This window comes from Beta vulgaris, chromosome 8 (assembly GCF_026745355.1).
Source record: "Beta vulgaris subsp. vulgaris cultivar EL10 chromosome 8, EL10.2, whole genome shotgun sequence".
Lineage (NCBI taxonomy): Eukaryota > Viridiplantae > Streptophyta > Magnoliopsida > Caryophyllales > Amaranthaceae > Beta > Beta vulgaris.
The window spans coordinates 2,482,295-2,506,378 of NC_079209.1; the positions used below are offsets into that span (position 1 = coordinate 2,482,295).

At 36.2% G+C, this 24,084-nt stretch overlaps 4 protein-coding genes across 6 annotated transcripts; 1 reads left to right on the top strand and 3 right to left on the bottom strand.

The window, feature by feature from the left end:
* Nucleotides 1–269: 269 nt before the first annotated feature.
* LOC104900604 (uncharacterized) lies at nt 270–4,397 on the bottom strand. Of its 3 annotated transcripts, none has more exons than XM_010688070.4 (2): nt 3,988–4,397; nt 270–562 (listed from the first exon to the last, which is right to left on the bottom strand). In XM_010688070.4, exons 1-2 carry the CDS (start codon nt 4,268–4,270, stop codon nt 477–479), a joined length of 369 nt encoding a protein of 122 aa, XP_010686372.1. In that variant the 5' UTR covers nt 4,271–4,397; the 3' UTR covers nt 270–476. The 3 variants fall into 3 exon arrangements, with proteins under 3 accessions (XP_010686372.1, XP_010686373.1, XP_010686374.1); XM_010688071.4 differs by having other exon boundaries at nt 3,991–4,396; XM_010688072.4 differs by having other exon boundaries at nt 3,890–4,394.
* A 4,290-nt stretch (nt 4,398–8,687) lies between these two features.
* On the bottom strand, nt 8,688–12,467 carry LOC104900605 (uncharacterized). Its single transcript, XM_010688073.3, has 8 exons — nt 12,152–12,467; nt 10,390–10,424; nt 10,240–10,308; nt 10,014–10,100; nt 9,897–9,931; nt 9,347–9,432; nt 9,031–9,096; nt 8,688–8,936 (listed from the first exon to the last, which is right to left on the bottom strand). Exons 1-8 carry the CDS (start codon nt 12,216–12,218, stop codon nt 8,902–8,904), a joined length of 480 nt encoding a protein of 159 aa, XP_010686375.1. The 5' UTR covers nt 12,219–12,467; the 3' UTR covers nt 8,688–8,901.
* A 4,417-nt stretch (nt 12,468–16,884) lies between these two features.
* LOC104900606 (uncharacterized) lies at nt 16,885–20,426 on the top strand. Its single transcript, XM_010688074.4, has 2 exons — nt 16,885–17,976; nt 19,982–20,426. Exon 1 carries the CDS (start codon nt 17,053–17,055, stop codon nt 17,947–17,949), a length of 897 nt encoding a protein of 298 aa, XP_010686376.1. The 5' UTR covers nt 16,885–17,052; the 3' UTR covers nt 17,950–17,976; nt 19,982–20,426.
* A 1,118-nt stretch (nt 20,427–21,544) lies between these two features.
* On the bottom strand, nt 21,545–23,214 carry LOC104900607 (cyanidin 3-O-galactoside 2''-O-xylosyltransferase FGGT1). The gene is made up of 2 exons (XM_010688075.4): nt 22,204–23,214; nt 21,545–22,047 (listed from the first exon to the last, which is right to left on the bottom strand). Exons 1-2 carry the CDS (start codon nt 23,099–23,101, stop codon nt 21,545–21,547), a joined length of 1,401 nt encoding a protein of 466 aa, XP_010686377.1. The 5' UTR covers nt 23,102–23,214.
* Nucleotides 23,215–24,084: the final 870 nt, after the last annotated feature.

Sequence of the window (24,084 nt, forward strand, 5' to 3'; positions counted from 1 at the left end):
AAAGGTATTAGTCGATGATGGCCAGTAGATGATGAAGTGATGCCGGTGGCAAAGAAAGGGAGAACAAGAAGGTGGTGGTGGGCTTCAAGGAACACGATTAAACGATAGGGCTGCGCTAAGGGGCTATAGTGGTGACATCGAGAGCACCGGTGTTTTCCGATACACACTTCAGTGTATCAAAACTACAATTGCTGTCATACGGGAACATTATTTTGAATGTAAACGAACAATTTATCACTAATATTCTATTTTCATCATCCTGCCAACTGTGGAAAAGAAATTTCTGTACAATGACATATACATAGCAAGTGAAATCAGACGCAATATAATGCACGAGTCATTTAAGTCAACCTCGTCATAGTATCAATGTTGTCCACAGGACTGTATCATGTTCAGCCGGGGGAACCATAGAGCGATAAAGACAACATTCAGAAATAATACTTCTCTCTCTACCTTTCTCTTTACTCTCTCTCATTCTATGGATGAAGCTCATCAACTGTGACTGAGAACACAAAGCGACCACCATATTCAGCTAAGACTAGGTCTGCCATCGCCTTTCCATCTGCAATGATGCGGTCAGTACCCAGGATATAGTTAGGCTTAGGCATGAATAACATCAAGAATTCAAGTTACAAGAGGACAAGTCCACATGTTTGAGATAGGAGACAATACATGAGCCAGAGCAATCGCTCAATCAATAGATAAAACTAATACTTAGATGTGCATGCATGGAAGAGAGATTAAATTGTTGAGCAAATCTGTCTGCATCTTTTATTCTCGATCAAGCCATGTAAATGACCTCTCGGTCTGTTAGAGGTGTTCTGCCATGACAGAAGTAAATCATAGAACAATATCATATGTTCACCAAGCAGAGAAAATGCATTTCCTTGAACATATTGCATTTCTCGTCTAGAGACTATAAACCAGAAAAGGTGCACCAAAAGTCCATGCTTAAAGCACAGAGAAAAACTAAACACCCACACCCTTTCATAAATGCCACCATATAGAACCAAGCATCTGTCACTTTACTGTATCCTCTTGTTGAAGACTACCCAAGATAGCTTATCATACAGAGATCAACACTGAAGTGAAGTGCTTCCTCAGTCAGCACAGTTAAAAAACTCCCTTCTCTAAGCTTCGTATTCATATAACAATTCGGGCATGCCAAGTATCTTTTGCAAAGGCCATGCACGTAATTACACCAAGTACAATCTTTGCCATCGCACCAGTTTATAGACACCAATCTAGCATACCACCATCAGATGCATTTGACAAAAAAATTCTGCATTGTCTAGAAGGCTATACTTAACTCTACCACATCCCATGGAGATCTTCCGAATCAAGTTTAGAGAAAAGGGCAGAAGGCAACTCCCCTTGAATACATATGGCAATTCCTTCCATCTAACAAGGCATTTGTGAAGTCCATACTCCAGTATACAGGAAGGCACAACATATGTAAAGATGACTAGCATAAACCACAATCCTAGCTCAAGACATTGAACTGGGACGTCAAAATTTTCATCCAACTAGTGTGCATGCTCATTTCTGTTCCTGGTTAAAAGATAAAAAAACGAATGATCGAAAAAAAAGTGAATACTCCTACTGATGTATTCTCGAAAAGTAGATCTAGTTGATCTTGAAAAAGGGTCAAGACATTCCCAATATGACCTCCAAAATAACCTTAAGCTGAAACCAAATTCTAATTCACACCTTCTCCTGCACCACTTAGAGGCATCAATAAAATTGGGGCCTAAAATGTTGCTTAATGCACATCTTTTTTTGTAACAAAACAACAAAAAAGTGAATATGAAAAAAGAACTATGTAGCTTGATGGGATTAATGGTGAGGATGGAAGAAATTTAAAAAAGGTGAGCCGTGTAGATTTAAGATGTACACTGAAAATAAAGCATGGATTGAAGAAGTAGGTAAAGGTACTCAAGATGATGGCACAGTGAAATTTGTCTAAGATTGTTCATCCAACTTGAACAGGACAGCAGAAACAGCCCTAAAACTAGAATTGTAACACTTTCATTCTTCTGAATAAAGAGTGCATACCATGATTCTAATTTCCCCAACGAGCATAACCACTCCAAGGGACGGATATGCAAGCAGCCAAGCACTTCAATTGTTCCCTAGTATGACTAAATAGATTTGGGATAGGGGATAAGAAATGTTTTAAGCTATGCATAGATGACCATAACTACTCAGAAAGTTACTAATCATCCCAGATAACATAAATAAAACCAACTATATAGTTAGTTGTGCAGCATTATAGTGTAAGATTGAAACTTCAAGAAGATATGGCCAAATTTCATTATTGCAATTTTATAATCCCATTTCGTAGTGACAATTGATGCCATCATTACAACTACGAGGTCTTTATACAGAATACTTCTGTCTTCTAAGCAATTTTGCCGAGATGTGGTAATATTGTCAACTAGCAGAAAAAGTTTAGGTATCATTCATAATAGTATGCATGCTAATCCTGGTGCCCAGTGGCTGATTTGCACACTCACAACTCGAAGCACACCTTACACAGGACAGCTGAAAGCAGGGGCAAGTGGCCTCGTGTGAAAGCAATTTCACTAGAACACTAGCAGGAAACAATCTTCTACATGAGCTCAGAGAGTACAGACCCAATACACTTCCCACAAATAGTGTATATTATACTTATATAATAAACACTATTAGGCTTCATAGAATAGAAGCATTATTGAGATTATAATTTAATGCCTTAAACAATAGAAACCTTCAAAGGCTTGGGCTTTCACAATGCAGTTAGAGCAGGAAGCAGCTAGATGCAGATGCATATCAGAAGAAATCATGAACTACAGTCAAGGAAACTCTTCGACAAGACTTGTACTAGAGCTGGACGCCATTGAAGCAGGAGCATCAGCTATACCTTCGGTTTCCAATACATCAAGAAAGTAGGGGGAAAAGATGAATGAGAAGTTCCATCCAAAGAAGCATGAAAACACCTTCCCACCCCACCACCACCACCACCCCCCCCCCATCAGTGGAATGGGATGTGTCTATTTATCTATCTCTTGACTCGAAATGGGAGTAGGTTTGAAAAAGGATCTTAGAGAGTCTACGGTTAGGCTAGGAGGGTCTCTTAATGCCTTCTTTTTTTCTTCTCATTGGAGTTACTTCACAAGTCTAAATTTGCATTCTATCCGGCCTCCTGTTCTCCCCATTTTCCTTTCCCCGCATCTTTACCCTCAACCAATCTAAGTAGCATAATCATCACTACCGCAAAGATAGCATACCTGAAAACAACCTCAAATCCTTTCAACAACAAATAAAGCATTCCATCAACCCCCCCCCCCTCCCCCTATCCTCAGTCAAGAGCCACATTCATCCTTAAACCTAAGACTTGTCATGCATCATCTCAGATTAATTTTCTGTCATCCTAATGACAGAATCAATAAAATTCATCCAAAAAAACAATGTAACAAACAAACAAGATTAGCATTTGGAGCTATTCTTTGCTCATTCGGATGTAAAACACGCCATCGTGTATGAAAAACACCGAAGAATTTGTTATAAAATAGCACATATACATATAACATATACATATACATATACATATACATATACATATACATATACATATACATATGCCTCCTACATATCATTTCCAACTCATAACACAAACAACATAATAATCAACTTCCTTGCCTAAATTACTAATCTCACTTGCAAACAACAAAACACTAATATGATACATTGATATCACACAACCCTCCCTACTCAAATCATAACCCAAAATCCATTACCCCTACAAAACACTGATAAAAAAAAAAAAAAAAAAAAAAAAAAAAAAACTAAAAACTAGTACAACACAAAGTAAATAAATAAACAAAGAGGAAAAAAAAAAAAAACTAACCCAAGAAACTCAAAATTGAAAAAAAAGCCATCATTTTTCTCCCAGATTTTGAGCAGAATCAGAAGAATCCTGAGATTTGTATGAGGGGAGAGGATTACCACCTTTGATGATCCAACCCAAAGCAAAAAAAGCTCCACCTGCAAAAATAGCGGTGCCCCAAGCATGAGAGTACCATCTGCTGTATTGCCTAATAGCAAACCTCCATTGATCCTTCAATGTTGCAGCATCTGGGTTAATTGTTTCGGGTGGGTTCTGAAAACGGATTTTTTGACCCGAATTTGAGCCATTAGAGCTGCCATTGATTGAGGGTTTTGTTGGTGGTGGTGGGATTGTTGGTTTATGGTCTTGATTTTGGGTTTTTGGGTTGTGAGATTCTGCCATTTTTGTGGGGTTTTAAGGTTTTAGCTTTGGGAGCTTTTTGGTTTTTGTTGGGAGCTTTTTGGTTTTTGTTGGTTCATTGCTGGAGAGATTGTTCTTTTTGTGATACTGTATGTTTGCCACCTGGTATTGTTACCGTATAGTATTGCTTCGTGGGAATAATGTAAAGGTGATAAGGTAATTTGAGAATCAAGATTGGGATAGTGGTGATAAGTCTTTTTAATTGGTCCGAAAATTATTTCCAATTAGATCCTCTAGAGTTTTATGCAAACTCTACAAAATAGAGTTGAATCCTGACCATATATTATAAAATCAAGGGCTCATGATTAATGGGAAAGGAAAATATATGGGCAGGATATTCGGGGGAAAATAGGGGGATTTTTGGGAAAGAAAATACAAGCCTTTGATTTCTTAATCAACGACTGATATTTAACGAACTCTACCGTGTAGACTGTAGAGTTATTTTGAAACTCTAGAGGATTTCAACACATTGTGTCGACTAGCCTCTCGGGCACCTCAGAGGCTGGGTAAAAAAGGCTAAACAGCGGCCCATTGTCACCGCAAGTAAATGATAATCTATTGTTGAGATAATTATTTGAACCCTTGACAATGTCCTAAAGTTCCATGTGATATTATACTTAGTTACCACCTCTCCTCCAATTTGTTAAATGTATGTTTGTCACCTATGGTGTGCAACTTTTTGTTCTCTTTAACTATCCAAAAACAATAAAATTAAGGTTTTGCATTGTACTTTCTTTGTGTTTTTTTAGTCGCAACAATAAGGCTTTTACAATTGCATATGCGATGCTTTAAACATTGATATATGGATCTATGACCTAGGTGTACTTCATCTAAGTGTTTCATGTTGCAACTAATAGTAATAAAATGAAACTAATATGTTGAAGCGTGAGCGGAGAACAATTTGATGTGACATGAATTACCACGGTCTTATAAGACGATTTCGCGCTACCTCGGTGCAGTAAAAATCAAGCGATTGTCCTCCATGATGAGCACGGCTCCAAGATATGTGTGCACTCACACTGTCACACACCTCAGATGGAGACGAGAATATTTTCCAAAAACCAAAGAGTATTTTTGTGTAGAAGTTTAAAGGAGAGTATTTTTTATGTGTTTTTGGCTGAAGGAAAGCAGCCCTTAAATAGGCTTAAATGAGAAAACGGAAAGGATGTATGATTATAAGGAATGAGAAATCAATTAGGCTTTGATATCTTGCTAGTAACGGTTACAGAATACGCTAATAATGGCAAGTCGAGATACTCGCAATTTGAGTAAAAATAAAAGAAGGAGATCTAAAACAGACCACGGACCCAGAGCCCATGTCGCGCGAGCTTGGCCCGACCTGCGCTTGTGTGGTACATCCATACTTCTAGCACTCCATCAAACAGAGTGCTATGTAACTCCTATTAATAAATAAGGTGAAGTATAACTATTTTTTCAATGTGGGACAAGACCTTTTTACTTTGTTTTTCCGCTCCTTACTTTGAGGTTTTTCTTTTAGAGAAATTGTTGAACTTACAACATTTCATGTCATAAAATAGGGAAATACCATTATCGAAGTTGGAGTTTATAAATTAAATTTAAAGGGCACCTCAGGAAATTAATACACTTGAATTTCCGTCTGTAATATAAGTATTTTGAGCAGTGTGTCAAATCTTAGGGGTATTTGAAAGATTCTCAAAGTGAGAAGAATATTTTGAGAATTAAGTCAGACTTGAGGGATACCTCGGAAAATTTCCCTTGAAAATATAAAATTTTGACAATGAAAAAGGAAAAATATTAGATAATGAACAATGAACTATTCCAGATGATGAAGCTCTTAGAATTAAATATGCCCAATGCAAAATTTAAATTTGTCAAAGTTTTTTTTTTTTGTTTTTGGGACTCCTTTCGGAAAAACTCATAATAAAAAGAATTTATTTATAGGCTATCCTCATACAAGACATTCATCCAATATTAACTATAAGAAGGCATAGAAACCTTATACAAATTAAAATTTACATAGGAGAAATCCAATATTAACAACACCAACTTATCATATAAAAATAGTATCATGAAACATAGTGGACCCTTCAATCATGTACAATAGTAACATTTTTTTAATAATAATTTTACTATTATAAACTAATAAAACAACCTTAACAAAAGACATGGCTATTTAACATTGAAAAGCCTTCTTGTACTATCTCAAAAGAAAAACATTGAAAAGCCAATACCATCAATTGAAGTATTGCACACAGAGAAATATATACTAGCTCCATGTATACAGAAGTAATAAGTTCCAAACAATGAAAGAACATGGTAATTTTGAATAAAAGAATATGGCAATTTCTAGATAACAAGTACATATAGAAGCATAATTCCTCTTCTTGGTGTATGTTCGAACTGATCAACGTCAATTTCCACCACCACCATCACTAGGTCCTGATGATAAACGTTCAAGAAAATAAGCCATTTTGTACTTTGAGCTCTCATACAACGAGTACTTAGCATGGTAACCCTTTCCTACACTTGCAAAATCTTCTTGCAACAATCTCGTAGCCTCAACTCGAAACTGGCATGAAATTGCTACGATTAGCATAAACAATATGATCGAAAGAACACATTGTCTCGTACAATTCATCTTGTTTTGCAAGAACTTTGTGATTCTAAACACGAATAATAATGCTCTCACTTAAATGATTAGTATGTAGAGCTAATTACTTGTGATTTTGTAGTTATTATTCTTACAACAAACAATGTTGAAGTATATATATAGGTAGTATAGTAACCAACTACTTTGAAATTGGGAACTTCCAAGAAAGTATGGACATATTAACTGTGTTATAGTTATTCTTTTTAAGCAGCTAGTCACATATGCCATAACATAAGGAGACAGAGACATCCACCAAAAAGGAAATAAGAAATGTCATTAGGCTGCTATAGTTTGCATGTGTTCAAAGTTTGAATTTGTATGAAAATGAAGAAAGATTAGAAGAAATTTGGTATATACGTCATGTTTGATGACTCTAGGAGAAAGGAAAGATGTGAATTTTGACTACTCATTGGACTAGTCAAGTGACTGCATCTAAATTTAGCCGTCGAACAAGTATCATCTCTCTTAGGCCATTCAAATTTGCCACACTCAACTGCTCAAGTCCTCTATTGTAGTTTTGGACTAGGAAAGGTGATGAGGTAAGTGTGGAAATTTTACAAGAAAAACCGGGGTGGTGTTTGGGAAAATCAGGACGGCGTTTATGAATAACCATTTTGGATTTCCGTATTCCTATATTTTTCGAAAGTAAAAGAATTATTGTTCATCAAGTTTCTTTTTGCATAAATCAACCTCGGAATGAATTTTTCCACACTCTTATAAAAACATTTGATAGTCAAAACCAATATAAACAAGTAGTACAACGCTGGCTAGACCAGCAAAGTAAAACAACTAATATTTGATTAACAAACACCCCCATTTTATGTGTATAAACAAAACTTGAAGCTAGAGACACAGAAGGACTTGGAGTTGAATTCAAAAGAAAGAGTATAAGAATCAAATTCTTTTTTAGTCTTGATTAATTATATCGAACTAATTTAATGTGAGACAATAATTATCGCTAATGTCAATATGGTCAACCTAATATAAACCATAGGATTAAAATAGTCATTTAGGCTCAAAGGGGGATTGTGTGACATTGTTGAACTAAATTGTCTTTTCACACCCAAAAGTTATTGAGAAAAGATTGATGAAAACACTCGAAAACAAGAAACATAATTGGAAAGCATAATACTTCAATAGTACACTAAAAACACAATGGAAGTAACATTTATGCTATTTTAGTTTTTTTTTTTTTTTTAACCTATCCTTGTGTCCATGTAAGGCCATAAACTAGGTATATTCACTCTAAGAAAAAGAAATGTAAGCATATCACTTGAGTCTTGTTAAACTTGTCTAAACTTACTAAAATTTATTTGACTTATATAGGACTTATGGGAAATTATTTAAATTTATTCTTCCTACAACATTTGCCTTCAAGTGAAGTAGGGTGAGGACACACCTAAATGTTGCAATTTTCTCCAACTTTGTTGTTCATATGTTCATAACGAGCTCACATCGTTAATTCAGCATGTATCTGTTACAACTTTTGCCTGCCTTTTAAGGATGGAAAACATTCAGATTCAATTTTATATTCGACTGATTTTGCTTTTGAATTTCAGTTTCTATGTTTGATCTCTAAAAAATGTTGGAGAGAAACGAATAATCGAAGCGAATGCATGAGAGGAAAGAGATGAATGCTTTCTATCCTAAATTCCTAATAGTAGAAAGTTATTTTTCTTTTGAACAAACCAAATGGTTGAAAATGAGAAAAGTGTCTGCATAATACTACTCTACTAGTACAGTCTATCTCAGGCGTAGAACTTCCAATTCAGTGCACAAAATGCTCATGAAGGTTTATATATCTATTCGTTTGCTATAAGCAGAATAACATAGTCAACAATAAAAGCTAAAAGTAAACAGCATACAGTTTCATAACTGGCACAATTTGGGAATATACTTGTGCAGAAATTTAAGACACATAAGTTATAGCTTCCGAACACCAAAGATTTGTTCCGATATTTTCCCTTTGCCTTCAAGTTTGTCATTTCCGGGCTTCAGATTTCTTTTGCTCCTTGGCTGTGGCATATATGTAGTGTTAAACTTCGAAAACTTGTAAAAACAAGAAAACAACCAGACAGATTCGGTCTAACAGAAGTGCCTAAGAACTTACCAGCTTTTTCTTCTTCTCTCTTCTTAGCAGCTTCGGCCCTTTGTTCACGAATTAGTTTCAACCTCTCTACATATGCAACAGTAAAAGTAATCAGGTGATATTGCAACTTAGTCGACCACAATATGCCAAAAGTGCAAGAGTAACTATTATGACCATGGACTAGTACCAAGCTGGTAAAAAAAAAAAATTGTACAACATAAGTAAAATTAGAACAACAAAAGGTAGGGAAAGGAAAATAGTACTATGAGACAGAATATACATTTCATACAAGTGAACAATTGAAAAACTAAAATAAGATCAGAAACCCAGAACTCACCCAAATCCTTCTTTGCTTGTTCTGTTTTCCCTTGTTCTTGCAGCTTCATGTACCTTTCATGAGCCCTCTGTTTTTCCAACTCCTCCCTAAAACATTGAAAAATATATTAACACGATGGTCATATAAGAAAATGTCTCCATAATGACCGACATTACTCTACAAAATCCAACATCTATATTAACTTAGTAACAAAATTCAAACTCTAGATACGCAGTTACTCTTTCTAGTTGATGTATCTTGGCCAATGACCTAATGGTGATAAATCCCAGAATCATACAAGATCGAGCACTTAATTTTGACTCATTCATGTATACTACACACGTAGCAGTAGTCAGGTACCTCTTACAAACCAGACGCAATCAGCCAACCAAAACACAAGATCCCATATACGGCAAAGTCTTGCAAGACATCGATGCCAACTGCAACCTTTTTTTAGATTGGACCATCATACAAAACACATAGTATATGGTTTCCCTAATTTCTATTACAAAATGCAATGAGATCTATGCATAGACTTAATAAGACACAAAATGGAGATGCATCCACAAACCTCTCGCGTCTTGAAAGTTCAGTTGTTTTCTCAAGCTGCAAAAAAGCAGAAGATGGAGTGAATTCCTTGTATTCATCAATCGAACAAAATCAGGAAGAAGAAAAAAGCAGAGCTCACATCTATATCTTTAGCTTTCAGATTCTTTGCCTTCACCAAGTTGGGGTTTTCAATCTCAATAATTCCCTGTGTCCCCTTCATTTTTTGCTGATAACAAGAAACAGATTGATCAGGAGTGACACGATATCTAGTAGAGAATGGGACAAAGTCCAGAAGCATAAACACAGGACAATCCTTCCAGCATGACATGACCAAACAATATAACATGGACCTAAAGAATGCTCACTTGAGTGTCCTCATCGGATTCTTCTTCTGATTCTTCTACCTCTTCTTCCTCTACCTCTTCAGCTTCTTTCTGATCACATAAGTAAATGCATTTGAATCAGAAACGCATTGGACCATAAAATTAGACATATGTACTACTAGAGATTGCTACCTGTCTAAAGGTGCGAGGACGAGAACTTCCGGTCACTGCGATCATATCAAGTAAATAAGGCCATGTAAGTAAGGATGTACATCCAAGAAAATCAGTATGAATAACAGCTCAGCATGTATATACATCAATATATACTTCTACAGAGATGCTGGAACCAATTTAACATTCTCAGACACACAGATGGCATTTCCATAGTAAGAGCACGAATACAATGAGATCATTGCCATTGGAACCATATTCTGCCCACGAACTAAGCCAAGGTGCCATCCGGCAACCAAGTCCTTTTCAACAGAACAATAAGGAAATGAAATTCATGTATAAGAATACTACATTTGTGGCTGGAAGAACACAATTGACATTGATTGTCAAAAGATGGAAGAGCTATTTACATGCTCTTCTACTTTCCAAAATAGAGCTTGTTATAGTGCATATATCTATATCACTTATAACTTATAAGGCTTACTAAGTAAATACTTGCAGAGGGATACTCTGGTAAAAGTTGTTTTACACATTTAAAAATATTGCGAGAAAGGAACATGTAGACTTGGGGGGGGGGGGGGGTTCAAAAGCACATACACGAATTGATACAATTACCCGCTTACACCATTGGCAACAAAGCTAAGGGTAAAATTTGTGTGTTCTATTCTTAGATATATTTACCAAAATTACGTCCTGGTACCCATTTTCATACAATGAATTAGGTAACACTAGATTAGAGTATAGCACTATCAGCATCCCAGTGTCCATGGCTGCCACCTACAACATGGTTTGGAGGTGAGATCTAAGATGTGCACAGTTTATTCCCTCACAACTGCAAAAGCTGTTTTAATTTATCCACAAATACCTCCCAAGGGCATCAACTGCCTTGCTAAACCCACAAAACACAAAGATTAGGGATTTCAGTTCAGCATTTTTGAACTCCAAGAAACATACTCACCTACCTACTCTCTTTTCTTCTTAGGAAAAACATTGCCACAACATATCTTTTCTATGTCACTTTTTTCAAGAAGCAACCTTTTAAATTTTTCCCACCAGCTTAAGACCTTTAAAAAAGAAAATTGTTCACGAAAAACCTTAAACAACTTTCAGACATTAACCAAACCTTTTTGAGACGACAAATGCACAAAAGAGGAAAGCTCACTACATAAATTAAAGAAGAATAGAGAATGTGTTCTATTTAAGGTGGTTGTTCATTGAACTCCTTCGTTTCAATAGTACCTAAAAGTGGCCTAAGGTTGTTTTTCACAAACAATCTTTAGGTTATGACAAAATTCCTCTTCGTATTCCTCTCCTCAACCCATTTCCATTGCCGAGCAACGGTAATAGAATCCCCCAATTTGTTACCTACCCTTCTCCCTCAAGTAACAAAATCCATTTATTAGCGATAATAGTTACAGTTTTCTTTCCACTCCATGGCTTGAACCTAACAAGCACTTAAACTGAAAAAGACTTCCAGTCTACTAAAGCACACTAATTCAGTTCCATATACAAAAACCAACATTAATTCTCAAAAAATGAGAATTCCATCCTCTATTCCATATCATAAAACTGTAAGATCACAAAGCATGACAAAAAAAAACACGACAACCAATTTGCTCAGCAATTCTAATTAAGAAAAAACCCAAAACAAAAAAACTGTCAGAAATAATCAGAAGGTCTGAAATTCGAAATTAAGAAAGATGCACAATTCAAAACTTATATAGATCTGAAAATCAAAAAACAAAAACTAAATTAGGAAAACGAAATTAAAATCAAAACTTACACATATCTTCTGGGGTAGAAAATTGGCGGCGGCCAGTAGGCTTTCCCTTGAATTTTCCTCTTCCCATGGTTGATCAAAGCTGAGGAAAATTTGTGAGAAAAAAATGGAATTTGAAGAGAGAGAAAAAGTTAGCGTGAGAAGAAGTTAAAGGCTTTAGAGAAAAGGGGGGAAACTTTAATCGATTGGCGATTATGGAATCCTCTTTATCTTCTTCTTCTTTCTTCGTTCTTCTTTTTGTCTGTGTTTTGGTTGATTCGAAAAACCCTAATTTTCAGTTATCGAATCGAATTGATACTCTCACCTCGACAAATTTGGAGTCCACTTGCTTGCAAAGCCTGTATTTACCCTTTGGGTAGGAGGTGAGGGTGAAAGTTATTTTGATAAAAATTGAAAGTTGGGTCGATTCGAATTGAATTAGTAATTTGGATTCGACTCGGTTTATATTTTGATTGGATTTGGATTGAGTATTTTTGAAAAATGGAATTCTTGAATTGGATGAGAACGAGGGTGATTGAATTCAAAACAACCGAACAACAAATAATCCTTATATTGTATATTTATGATTGAACTTAATTGATTTTTTCTAAAAAAATCTAAATGGTCTGGTAGCTCTTCTCTTCCCCTAAAATTTAAAACTCTAATGTATTGTTGTAAAGTTAAACATGTTGTACAGTTGAACATGTTGTTATGTTATTTTTGAACCTTTTGTGATAATGAATTATGAGTTTGTAATGAATTATTAGGTGTTATTAATTTATGAGATAATCATCTTAGGGTGATCCTTTTGTCGATGGATGTTCCTATCACACTCGTAGTCTCTAAAGGATGAGAACCCACTATGTAGCATCTATGTCAAAAAATCAAGTTTATGTCATTAGTCTCATCCTCTGTAGGAACTACCCGTGGTAACAAACTTGCAAAATTTAATGAAATATTACATGCATGAATTAATTCTATTATCGAACACTTTATATTGATGCTTGCACCAAATTTATTTCATCGAAAAAAAGAGTTTAAATAAATTGGATAATTTGTATTGAATCCGATCTAGTGTCTCAAAATTCGAATTGGTTTGATTTGGACTTAAACTTCATTAGTTTGGATTTGGATTGGGAAATTAAAATCCAAATTTTGATCTGATCGGATTAAATGAGGCCTAAATCCAAACTATATACCGAATTTTCGCCCCTACCCCGGATGTATTGTACACTTAGGAGTCTATGACTATTGAACTTCTTGCAATGAAAAACAAAAAAAAATACTCTTAAATATACAATATACTTGGTATATACTTTTTTGTTCTTTAATAATTTTTCAACATGTAGGAGTTGCATATTTTTTTTGGAAGAAGAGAGAGATGAAAAAGGGACCCATTTGATAAGGAGAGAGATAGAGAGAAAACATAGTCAAATTTAATAACATTGCAATTACTATGAAACTTCTAAACAAGAGAAATATTGCAATGATAAAAAAAAACAGAGGAAGTTCTATTCATGAAATAGGTTGTACTAATAGGCGCTCCACCATATGCGGAGGCTTCTGCCACAGACGCCTTTTACGTATGATAGAGCATCTGGCATGGATGCCTATACTTGTGGTAGGGCGTCCATGGCAGATGCCATTGTTTTCATTTTAGATTCGTTCAGGCGAAATTGTGCTTCGGGGTTTGCACTGAACACCATTGATGTGCTTAAAACCATCGAAGCGACGTTCTAGTGGTGGCGGTGGTGGCTTACGTAGTCTAATTGTGCAATTTCAATATTTCATAGTGGTGCTAGAAGAAGAAGGACGGGGAGAAAGGGAAGTGATCAGGGAAAGCGTAAAAGAAGGGTAAAGAAATGAAAAGGTGTATGGACAATACAAATACAACATAAAAATACATATTTACAGCGACAAAATAAATTTTATGGCGGTGAATAGCAAAACCTTTATAAAATCAAATTTATGATTAAAAAGTATGACCAATACTTGGTATCTACTAAGTGTTGCCTCCTATTCAATGTTGACATGATGTAACATCACTTGTGAGTTGTGACATGACAACTCTCTAGAGAAGTAAATTTTACTGAGTGCAAGATAAGTTCCAACTTTGCATAACATACAACTCTAATGGTTATAATTTTGGACCTACTTGCAATAATTGTAAGTAGTAAGCAAGTTGCTCAACCATTGGAGCAGAATAATTAAAACCTGGTTGAGAGCAAGACCTGCTCCATCAAGCTAGTTGTTTGACTTCAAAAAGGCAATATGATTTAAATTTTGAAATAAGAGAAGTTGATGTTCATATTCCGTATGATTACTGAGTGCATCTTCATCAACAATAAAGGCAAAAAGCTTTTATTTCTTCATAATTCTAACTGAATAAAAAAAATAAAGTTGAAAATGTTAATTGGCTTGTGGGACCATATAAACAACAATATGTTGTAGCCTACTATTGAGAGACTATGTACCTAGAAAGTAATGTTGGTTCATCAAAAGCTAATGTGACAAGTCAAATTATAAGGTTTTGTAGCTCATCATTGAAGTTTTGCGTACACTTTTTTTGTTTGAAATAAAAAGTTATTCATTAATTTGAAGTCATACAACATTTACAATAGACATAAAAAAACTAACAAGCACTTATCAAATCGGAAAAAAAACATAATTCTAATATGCAAAACCACGATCATTGAGTAGATCTAATACTGAAGAAGACCCTTGTCTTTCCATCATAATTTGATGCAGCCTTTTAGGAAGGGGTTTATCGATCTAATGTACGTAGTGAAGTGAAACCATATTTAATTCAACTGATTGTAAAAGAATAACTGACATTTGTTGCAACCCCACACAACTTCCAATCATTCAACTTAAGACTTTGGATAATGAATCTACACCCGAACACACAAAAGCACCTAATAAAACAAAAGCACTATAATAAACATTGGAGATTAGATCCCAACAAAAGGGGACAAACTAATCTCATGTAGAGGACAAAAGCCATCACAAAGGATGAATAAAATCTCTCATAAAAAGAGACTAATTTATTAAATAGACTAAGAAAATAAATTTAAAAATGAAAATAAAAAAGAAAAAGAGGCTTACCATGGACAAAAGTATCCATAAACCCACTAGAATGTTTTACCTTAAGATCGAAAAGAGAGAAAGAGAGTTGCTTAGCCTTTTACACTTCTAACAAGTTTCAACTTCGTTTTCAAAAAAATCTAACCTTATGCACATTATTACTTCTTCGGTTCTTTCGATCTTCATGGGTCATTTTTTGGATTGAGGGAACCTGAACTGAATTGAAATTAATTGAATCGAGGGAAACTAAATTGTAAAGTGAAACTAAATAAAACTGAACTGAAATAAAATTAATTGTACTGAACTAAAGATGGCCAACAGTGCGTGCCAATCCAGCCCATCCATTCAGTCCACCTCGTGGCCCGTGTGGGCCGGGCCCGCAAAAAGCCTGATCCAACCCAACTCAAATCGTAAAATTGATGGGTGTGTCGTGGGCCAGATTTCTTGAGCTCGGCCCACTAAAGCCCGCTACTAAAATCACCTAGCCCAGACCACGAAACCGATCCAGCCCGAACCATCGGACCAACCCAATCCAAGTAAATATTGAACGTGCATATTTTAATCAAATTATATATATTTTATGCAAATTGCATATATTATAATTCAACCAAATTTTTAAATAATGAAATTATTCATTATTATTAATAATTTTATATATTTTAATTTATTTTAAAGATTTTATGTAAAAATAATGAATAGGGTAATGTTATATGTAGCCCTTAGGACTATGGATAAGCATTAAATATATCTCTTAAAATAGAAACAGTTTTAAAATTCAAGACAAAATTACACATCATTTGAGATAATAAATGCTTGATTCAACTTTTTATTTCCATTTTTGACTTCATATATGTAGCCCTAAGGGCTATGTATATTCAATAATTAAATAATTTTGAACTCTCCCCTCTCTCCTCTCTACTTTCAAAAACCCTAGCCTCCATTGTTGATTTTTAAAGGGGCTTCCATCGGTTTTTACCGTTGGAAAGCCCCCACCTTTGCTTTTTTTATTTGTTTTTAGGTTTCCAATAACGATTTCTCCCTCGAAAGACAGGGTTTTCGATCTCCTTCGTAAGAAAAGGTTTTTCGATCTCCTTCGAAAGACAAGGTTTTTCGACCTCCTTCGAAAGACAGGGTTTTTCTCCTCTTTTAGAGGGGAATTTCTACAGGTTACAATCCGGGATACTAGATCTAATGGATTGCCGTGAAATTATTTTGTTCGTGAAGAATTATGCGGGATCACAAAGGTTATCAATTTTTCGAATACGGTTAGATGAATCCGACGGAAATCATCCTCACGACTACAAGGGATCGTTAGATTGTCTCTCCAACAAGGCTGTATTTTCCAGCGATATAAGCGGGAGATTTCCACATTGCAAGATTTGTTTGACGATCGTAGTTTTTATGAAGGAAATTTTTGTTTGATTCAACTTATGTATTTGTTTGATTCGATTGCTTATGTAGATGTCGTATGACTTTTTATTAATGAATTAATTTTACTATTCAAAAAAAATTAAATAATTTTGAAAAATATTTCTCAAGCGATGAATTTCATGTCCGATCCTAAACCTTAAAATCTCAGCCCAACCCGCTACGACCCACGATTCGGCTTGCCCAGCCCGCATCAGTGGCGATCCCTAAACTGAACTGAAATAAATCTAAAATTCTCGGTCGGCCAAAACTCCCGTTAGTTTTACAGTTTTACTATATCCTACTGGTAGTGGTTCCTATCTCAGACAGTCGGGCTATTCTTCGACGTTTGCTAAATCTACGAGTTTTAGGTCTAGGGTTTTTCCCATCTTCTCTCCATCAATCACACTGTCAGTCTTCTCAAGCTTTCAACAATGGCAAGAAACGAAGAGAAAGCGCAATCCATGCTGAATCGCTTCATAACAATGAAGCAAGATGAGAAAAAGAAACCTAAAGAACGTCGGCCTTACTTAGCCTCAGAATGCCGCGACCTCGCCGAAGCAGACAAATGGAGGCAGCAAATCATGCGCGAAATCGGCCGAAAAGTCGCCGAAATCCAAAACGAAGGACTCGGAGAACACCGTCTTCGCGACCTCAACGACGAAATCAACAAGCTAATTCGCGAGAAATCGCATTGGGAGCGTCGAATAATGGATCTCGGAGGTCCAAATTACACCAAACATTCGGCAAAAATGACTGATTTGGAAGGCAACATCGTCGATGTTCCAAACCCTAGTGGTCGAGGTCCAGGATATCGGTACTTTGGAGCTGCGAAGAAGCTTCCAGGAGTGAAGGAATTGTTCGAGAAACCGCCTGAATTGAGGAAGAGGAGAACGAGGTATGACATATATAAACGGATTGATGCTAGTTATTATGGATATAGAGATGATGAGGATGGTGTGTTGGAGAAATTGGAGGGACCGGCCGAGGCAGCAATGAGAGAGATGGCGGTAGAGGAGTGGAATTTGATGGAGGAGATTAAGAGGGAGGCGAAAAGAGCTGTTAAAAGTGGCGAGGTGGTTAATGTGAAGGAGATATTGTTTGAGGAAGAGGAGGAGGTTGTGGAGGAGGAGAGGAGAGAGAAAGAGAGGTTACAAGAGGATCAATTGCGAAACAACGAGTTCGTCGTGCACGTTCCATTGCCTGATGATAAGGAGATTGAAAGGATGGTTGTGGAGAAGAAGAAGATGGAGTTGTTGAGTAAGTATACTAGTGATGATTTGTTGGAGGAGCAGACTGAAGCTAAGGCTATGTTAAATATTCATAGATAGAGATTGCTGCACTACCTTAGTAACTTAGTAAGTAGTGTTTCTACTTTAAGTTTTGTGTTTGCTTTTATGTTAATTGATGTTTTCAGCTCTTCGAAACTTTGTCTGAGAATTTAGGATATAGATTAACAATAACTATTCTAATGCAAATTCTCGTTTTTAAGAGGGTTTATCTTATTGTCAGTTTTTTAATTTGCTTTGTTGCCAATGTTTTAAACATTGATAGTGAATTATGCAAGTTCTTGATTTATACAGTTGATGATGATTAGTATGAATAAGAATTATACAATATGAGATTGTGAGTTTAGCATGTGAGAGGGATGCAATTGCTTATGCGGCTGCATCTCTTAGCTCAAAGTGTGCGTCAACCCCTTCTGGCAGTGGCAATGTTTGGATCTGACAATACCATACCATAATCAAGAGGTACAACGGCCCGAGCAACCAGACTTAGCATAAATTTAGTGACTAGAGTCATTTTAGAAAGGGAGAAATTAGCAACTACTTGGTGAAATAGGTGTCTTATGCTGCCGCGATGGGCTTTGACGTGAACCGAGGGAGGCGTAGGATTCTATAAAGATAGTGAAGAAGGAAGCATTCAGTACGGGGGAGGAGAAGTTTGCAGACATTTTTGAAAGGTGATATTCAGAAGTGACAAGATCCGCTCTTTCCGACCTCTCTTGTTGGACCTTTTGAAAGTGGTGGATGCAGTTGAATGAATTTTGACTAAGTTTCATATAAAGAGTTGCGAACCTCGAGCAGAGTAATTGAGTGGGGATGTGCTGTTGTTAAGAGGTCTGCTAATTTAGAGAGGTTGAGGACTCAACACCTTGTTATATACTTGATTGAAGCCATCGGTGTTCTGAGAAGGAGTTGTGATTTGTTTGTTTTCTTCTGAAGCATTTGGCCTCTAGCTACCCAGGGGACAACTTAGTTTCTTGCTTTTTTGGGTGTGTTGATTCTATTTTTATTGTGTCATATGTTAAGTTATCTATTATAGGCTTCTAGATTAGATAGATTGGGATTGCAGAGATGCACTTGTAAAGATGGATGTGTCCAAACACATGAAGAGATAGAATTCAGAAGGAAGATATTTGAATTAGGGTTGAAATTGCAAATGTTGAGGATAAGATAAGAGACAATGGATTCATTGGTTTAGGCATGTGTTGACTAGATAATGTGTTGGTTAAGGTAGTGCCGTAGTGCAAGTTGGGATATTGGAGATTTGAGAAGAAGTCGGGGGTGGGGGGATGACACACAGGGAATTGGAAGTGATATAATGCTTGACAACAGAGTTTGGATGCAAAGGATCTTTGTGGACAACCATTGGAGATAGTATCTTAGACTCATCATGGAGGTGACCCATTGGCATTGAGGCTCTAACATTTTTGCCGTTGTTAAAGCTTATAGATTCGCTCTTGTCGTCTGATTAGATTGTTATTGTGTTTAATTTGTTTTTTTGTTTGAAAGACAGAAGTTTGAAATCGTTTTTTCCCCCTTCTATCTGTGTAGCGAATTCTCCTGCCTTCTTTGGATTATTGGATCTTCAGTTTCTTTTGTACAAGTATGGTGCTTAATATTCTCGAGAACTTCACTCTTATTTTTCTTGCAGCTTCTTTGTTGTAGATCAAGTGTTGAATCTGAATAGATTTTGACCCTGAGGTGGGTAGTAAGGAGGTGGGATTAGTTAAGTTCTACCTTGAACCTTTGTTTGAAGTGCATCTTCTACATGCAAATTATATAGATAGTGCATGTAGATGGAACAATAGTAGGTTATATCCCATCTTTGAGATTATGTGATATTAATGTAGGATTTGTGCGCATGTTATAGTGGCTTTTTTAGAGACATGTATGTAAGACCTTGTAGGAACTGCATGATTCCCTCGTCTGTGTGCACTATTTAAAAGTGTGGTGATCGACAACTATTGTTGCTTGGAATTACCTGTAAACTGATGGGTTAGAAGCATCATGTAGCGGGTGGTATATAATCCTTTGAATCTGCCTTGCACTTATTTTTTGTTTACTTCCTCTTTTCTAGATCTGTTGAGCATTGCTTCATCAAAAGGAGAGCAAAGATGGGGTGATTCATGCTGTAATCACTCATGGTTTTGCACGGAAAGTTTCATGTTGGAGAGTAAGGTCTTGCTGCTTTATTGTTCTATAAGCATGGTAAGATAGCAAAAACTTTTTACTGATAGGCCTCTTAAGTCTTATCTGTTGTATTTGAGGTGGTACTGGGTTGTGCTGCAATTGTCAGAAGAACATCATTTTATGGGCACTTCAAGTACGTTTATGATATGATAGAAATGGTAGTCAGATACCAGTCGTCTGTTATTGGTGCCGCGTTTGGGGTTCACATTTGCGTGTAAAGGTGTAGGTAGATACTTGAAAACGGGTACTCTAATGAAATAGACAAGCAGTGTTCATTCCAAATAGATACTTGAACCAAATATTGATGTTGGCTAGATCAATTCCTTCCTTAACTCTCCCTTTAGCATGTTGATTCCTTGTCATATCCCTACCTCACTTATGGGTGTCTTCACTTGAAGTGTGCCCTCATCATGTGTGTCTTCGGTGAATCTAATTGCATATATTCAACACTTAAAATTCCATTCTCATTAACCTTGCATTGGTACACCTAATTGCATACTTTGGCGACAACATGAATTGGCATGCATGCAAAAGCATTACGTTGACGATCTTCTTGTTTAACCTCAATTATATTGTTGGTTTCCATGACTCATTTCATCTTCGATTACTTTGCAAAATTCAGATGAAGAGAATACAACCTTAGTTATCTTCAAGATATTGGATCAAATCCTATTTACATCAATCCTATTGTGATTATAGATATTAAATAGTAATACGGAAAGTTAAACTGACACATGACTTCTAGCTTATATACTAAAGTTTTAACCACCAAATCAAGTAACACTAGTTATTAGGCCCGAGCTATGCCCCGGGTAAGAAAATTTTCATTTATTAATATTGTACTTTGATATTGATATTACTAAATACAACTTGGTCTAGTGGTTAAAACTTTAGTACATGAACTTGAGGTCACGGGATCAAAACCTATACTATGCAATTTCTATTTTTTTTATTGTACATGGATTACATGAACTAAAACTCCCCAGGGAGAGCGCCACGTGGCACCGTTCCTGGTTTACGCACGCCTTTTAATATATTAGTATAAATTGGGTGTCATAATTATAAAGTAAAATATTAATAAATGAAAATTATAATTACTCGCGACATAGCTTGAGCTTTATATCCTGTTATGCTATCAAAAGTTAAAAAGAGATTTGAAAATTGTCTCGGAGTCGCACAACATGAACCCAACCTTAATTGACAGATTGGAGAGCTCGAACTTGAATAAAACTATAGAAGTGAGAACAATTGTATTTCATGTGTATTATGTGATATCCGTTGCACCATCACGACTAGAATTGCAGCTGCTGGATTACTAATAATGTCTCATTAATTCCATGTTGCAACAATTTCAATCTTTATTGTAGCATTCATTTTCAACTACTGTTAAACACGGAAATCCATAGAATTTTTTAGAGTATAGGATACTTGAACTGACTGTAGATTTACATTATACTTGAGTGGATAAAAGGTCTTGCAGACTCTGAATGAATCCATTGATATAAGCATCCTCAAGGCCTTCTTTCAGCAGAAATTCCCTCCATTTTGCATGGTTAGCTCGCACCTCTCTTCCTACTTCATTCTCTGCGTCCATGACTGTGACCACTGCCTTACAAACCGCCTCACGAGTAAAAAAACCATCCCTGTCTCTCATCTCAACCTCAACCCCGAGCCGGAGGTCGAGGCTCATCAGCCTTGCGTTCACAGATTGATCCACTGCCTGTGGCAACATTATTATTTGGCACTGGCTCACCATAGCTTCTGATAGCGAACCGGCTCCACAATGGGTTAAGAAGCATCCTACTGAGGAATGTTGTAAGACCAATTGTTGTTGCACCCAACCAATGTGAACAATTCCCCTTCCTTTTGTTCTTTCTTTGAATCCTTCTGGTAAGGCTGACTCTAGCGTGGAGCACTCTGTAGGAAGCTTAAGGGCGGCCAAGAAAGGCATACCTAAAGATGAGATGAGTCAATGTGTATCCATACAAAAAAAACCTTCATAATTCATTCATACTTAGTTTCATCTGTCAGTTTGTTTCATAAGCTTGTATATCTTGAAAGGGTTAACTTTCTGCATAAAAGTATAGGTTTCCAATACAATATACTTACCTGTGAGTTCAAGTCCCAGAATGAGCTCTTGGAACTGGTCTTTTTGAAGGGTACATTCGCTTCCAAGCGCACAATACACCACACTGCCATTTCCACAACCCTTTAACCACCTATCAAAGTATTCATCAAGTTGAGTAGCAGGCAATTCAGGCACTACAGGCCCAGCCAGAAGCACAGGCTTACCATAATTTTTCTGCATAAAATCACAGTAAGACCCTTCCATCTCCCTACAAGTCTTGATACAAACAGCATCACATTGCTGGAAAGCTTCCGAAACTCGTTCCAATAACGACATTCCACCACCACCAAACTCCGCTTTAGAAGCACTAGATAGACTGCGAGCTTCATGGGCTCGCAGCCGGATAGAAGGCAAAGGAAACCCCGGTGGTGGCTGCTTCATATCTTCCTCAGAAAAGCAGTTGATGGCCAGTTTCCTTGGTTGAGGGAGCAAGTAAGCAACTGTCACTAAGTAGACTGTGGAATAGAACACTGACTTTATCTGGTGTTTTCGAGCTACTTTAGGTATCCATTCAGTGAAGTCAAAGAAGATAAAATCAGGCTTAATATGAGCCAGATGAGACTCGATTGTGTCTTGAGTCTGGTCCATAGCAGCCATGATGAGGGACCGAGAAGAGGCGGGCACATCCGCGGTTGTTTCAGCTCCAACATGCAAGCCATGGACGCTTGGGAGTGTGATCGGAATCAAAGTGATGAGGTGAGGGTGGTGATTGTGAGAGACAAATTTGAGTTTGGTTTTGGTAGGGATAAAGAAAGAAATTGTATGACCTTTTTCAGCTAGTTTGTTGGCTAAATGGAGAAAAGAGGTAATGTGACCAAAAGCAAACCATGGGCACATTGCTATATGCAAATGCTCAGAGTTGCCATTTTCCTTGGACATTTTTTGTTGATGTATTAAGTGTACTCACTTGTATTCTTTGAGCAATATGAGTCCATAGGATGCATGCTTTATAAAGTATCAGGTTTTGCATACAAGAGGACAGCCTTTTGTACATTGTTTCATATGGCCCAACTAAATCTGGAAGTCTATAGCAGATCCTTATCCAATGTTAGGACCAGGTATGAGCGAGGGGGTCTCGTAATGATAAATATGGGTAATTAGAACTATTCTACTTAGTAAATTGTTGTGAGTAATGTTACCAATAATTTTCGTTTACAACATTATCATTTTTGTCTCTCTATTCTCATCAATTTATTACGACTAGTCTTATATGCACGCTATGCGTGCAAAATCGTTATCAAAACTAAATTAATTGCGACGATTTATAAAAAAAATAATTACAAAGTTTTCCTAAAGATTATAAATTAATTCTACCGTATTTAATTACAGTTACCTTTCCCCCTTAATTGGGGATTTTATTGGTGGTTATATCTTTTAGATTACATGGTAGTTTTTGGAGTTCTTTTTGTTATTTATTATTTAAGGAGTTAATTTATTGAGAGTAATTAGGAATTTTAATATTTTGGTCTCCTATCCTTCTTCACATATAAAAAATAAGCTTAAGAGAACAAAGCCTGAGTATGTTTTAAACTTCAAATTCTTACTTATTAAAAACTTCAAAGTTTGCTTCTTTTAAAGATATGGGTTATAAATATAATTTCATCCCTTGTTCTTCATTTCTTTCTTTAACTTAGAAAAAAGAACTAAAAACCATAATCTCTGTCTTTGCATTTAACCTACATCCCTTAACCTCTTTCCTAAACAAGAAGCAACAAGGGAATAACAACTTTCCTATTAAATTGTTGCCACATTATCTTAGAACACAAACTATCAATTGCACCTAACAAAATACTCAATTTGCTATACATTTATCCAAGATTGTCAATTATCATGGATCCTTTTGAGAAAGAAAGATCTTTGCA

What these genes read in the sequence shown, in the direction of transcription:
- LOC104900604 (XM_010688070.4), bottom strand. Translation starts at nt 4,270, where the DNA reads ATGGCAGAATCTCACAACCCAAAAACCCAAAATCAAGACCATAAACCA. An exon ending in GGGTTGGATCATCAAAGGTG is followed by an intron (nt 563 to 3,987) that starts GTAATCCTCTCC and finishes GCATCATTGCAG; the next exon opens with ATGGAAAGGCGATGGCAGAC.
- LOC104900605 (XM_010688073.3), bottom strand. Translation starts at nt 12,218, where the DNA reads ATGGGAAGAGGAAAATTCAAGGGAAAGCCTACTGGCCGCCGCCAATTT. An exon ending in GTCCTCGCACCTTTAGACAG is followed by an intron (nt 10,309 to 10,389) that starts GTAGCAATCTCT and finishes TTATGTGATCAG; the next exon opens with AAAGAAGCTGAAGAGGTAGA. An exon ending in AATCCGATGAGGACACTCAA is followed by an intron (nt 10,101 to 10,239) that starts GTGAGCATTCTT and finishes TCTTGTTATCAG; the next exon opens with CAAAAAATGAAGGGGACACA.
- LOC104900606 (XM_010688074.4), top strand. Translation starts at nt 17,053, where the DNA reads ATGGCAAGAAACGAAGAGAAAGCGCAATCCATGCTGAATCGCTTCATA.
- LOC104900607 (XM_010688075.4), bottom strand. Translation starts at nt 23,101, where the DNA reads ATGTCCAAGGAAAATGGCAACTCTGAGCATTTGCATATAGCAATGTGC. An exon ending in TCTGGGACTTGAACTCACAG is followed by an intron (nt 22,048 to 22,203) that starts GTAAGTATATTG and finishes TCTCATCTTTAG; the next exon opens with GTATGCCTTTCTTGGCCGCC.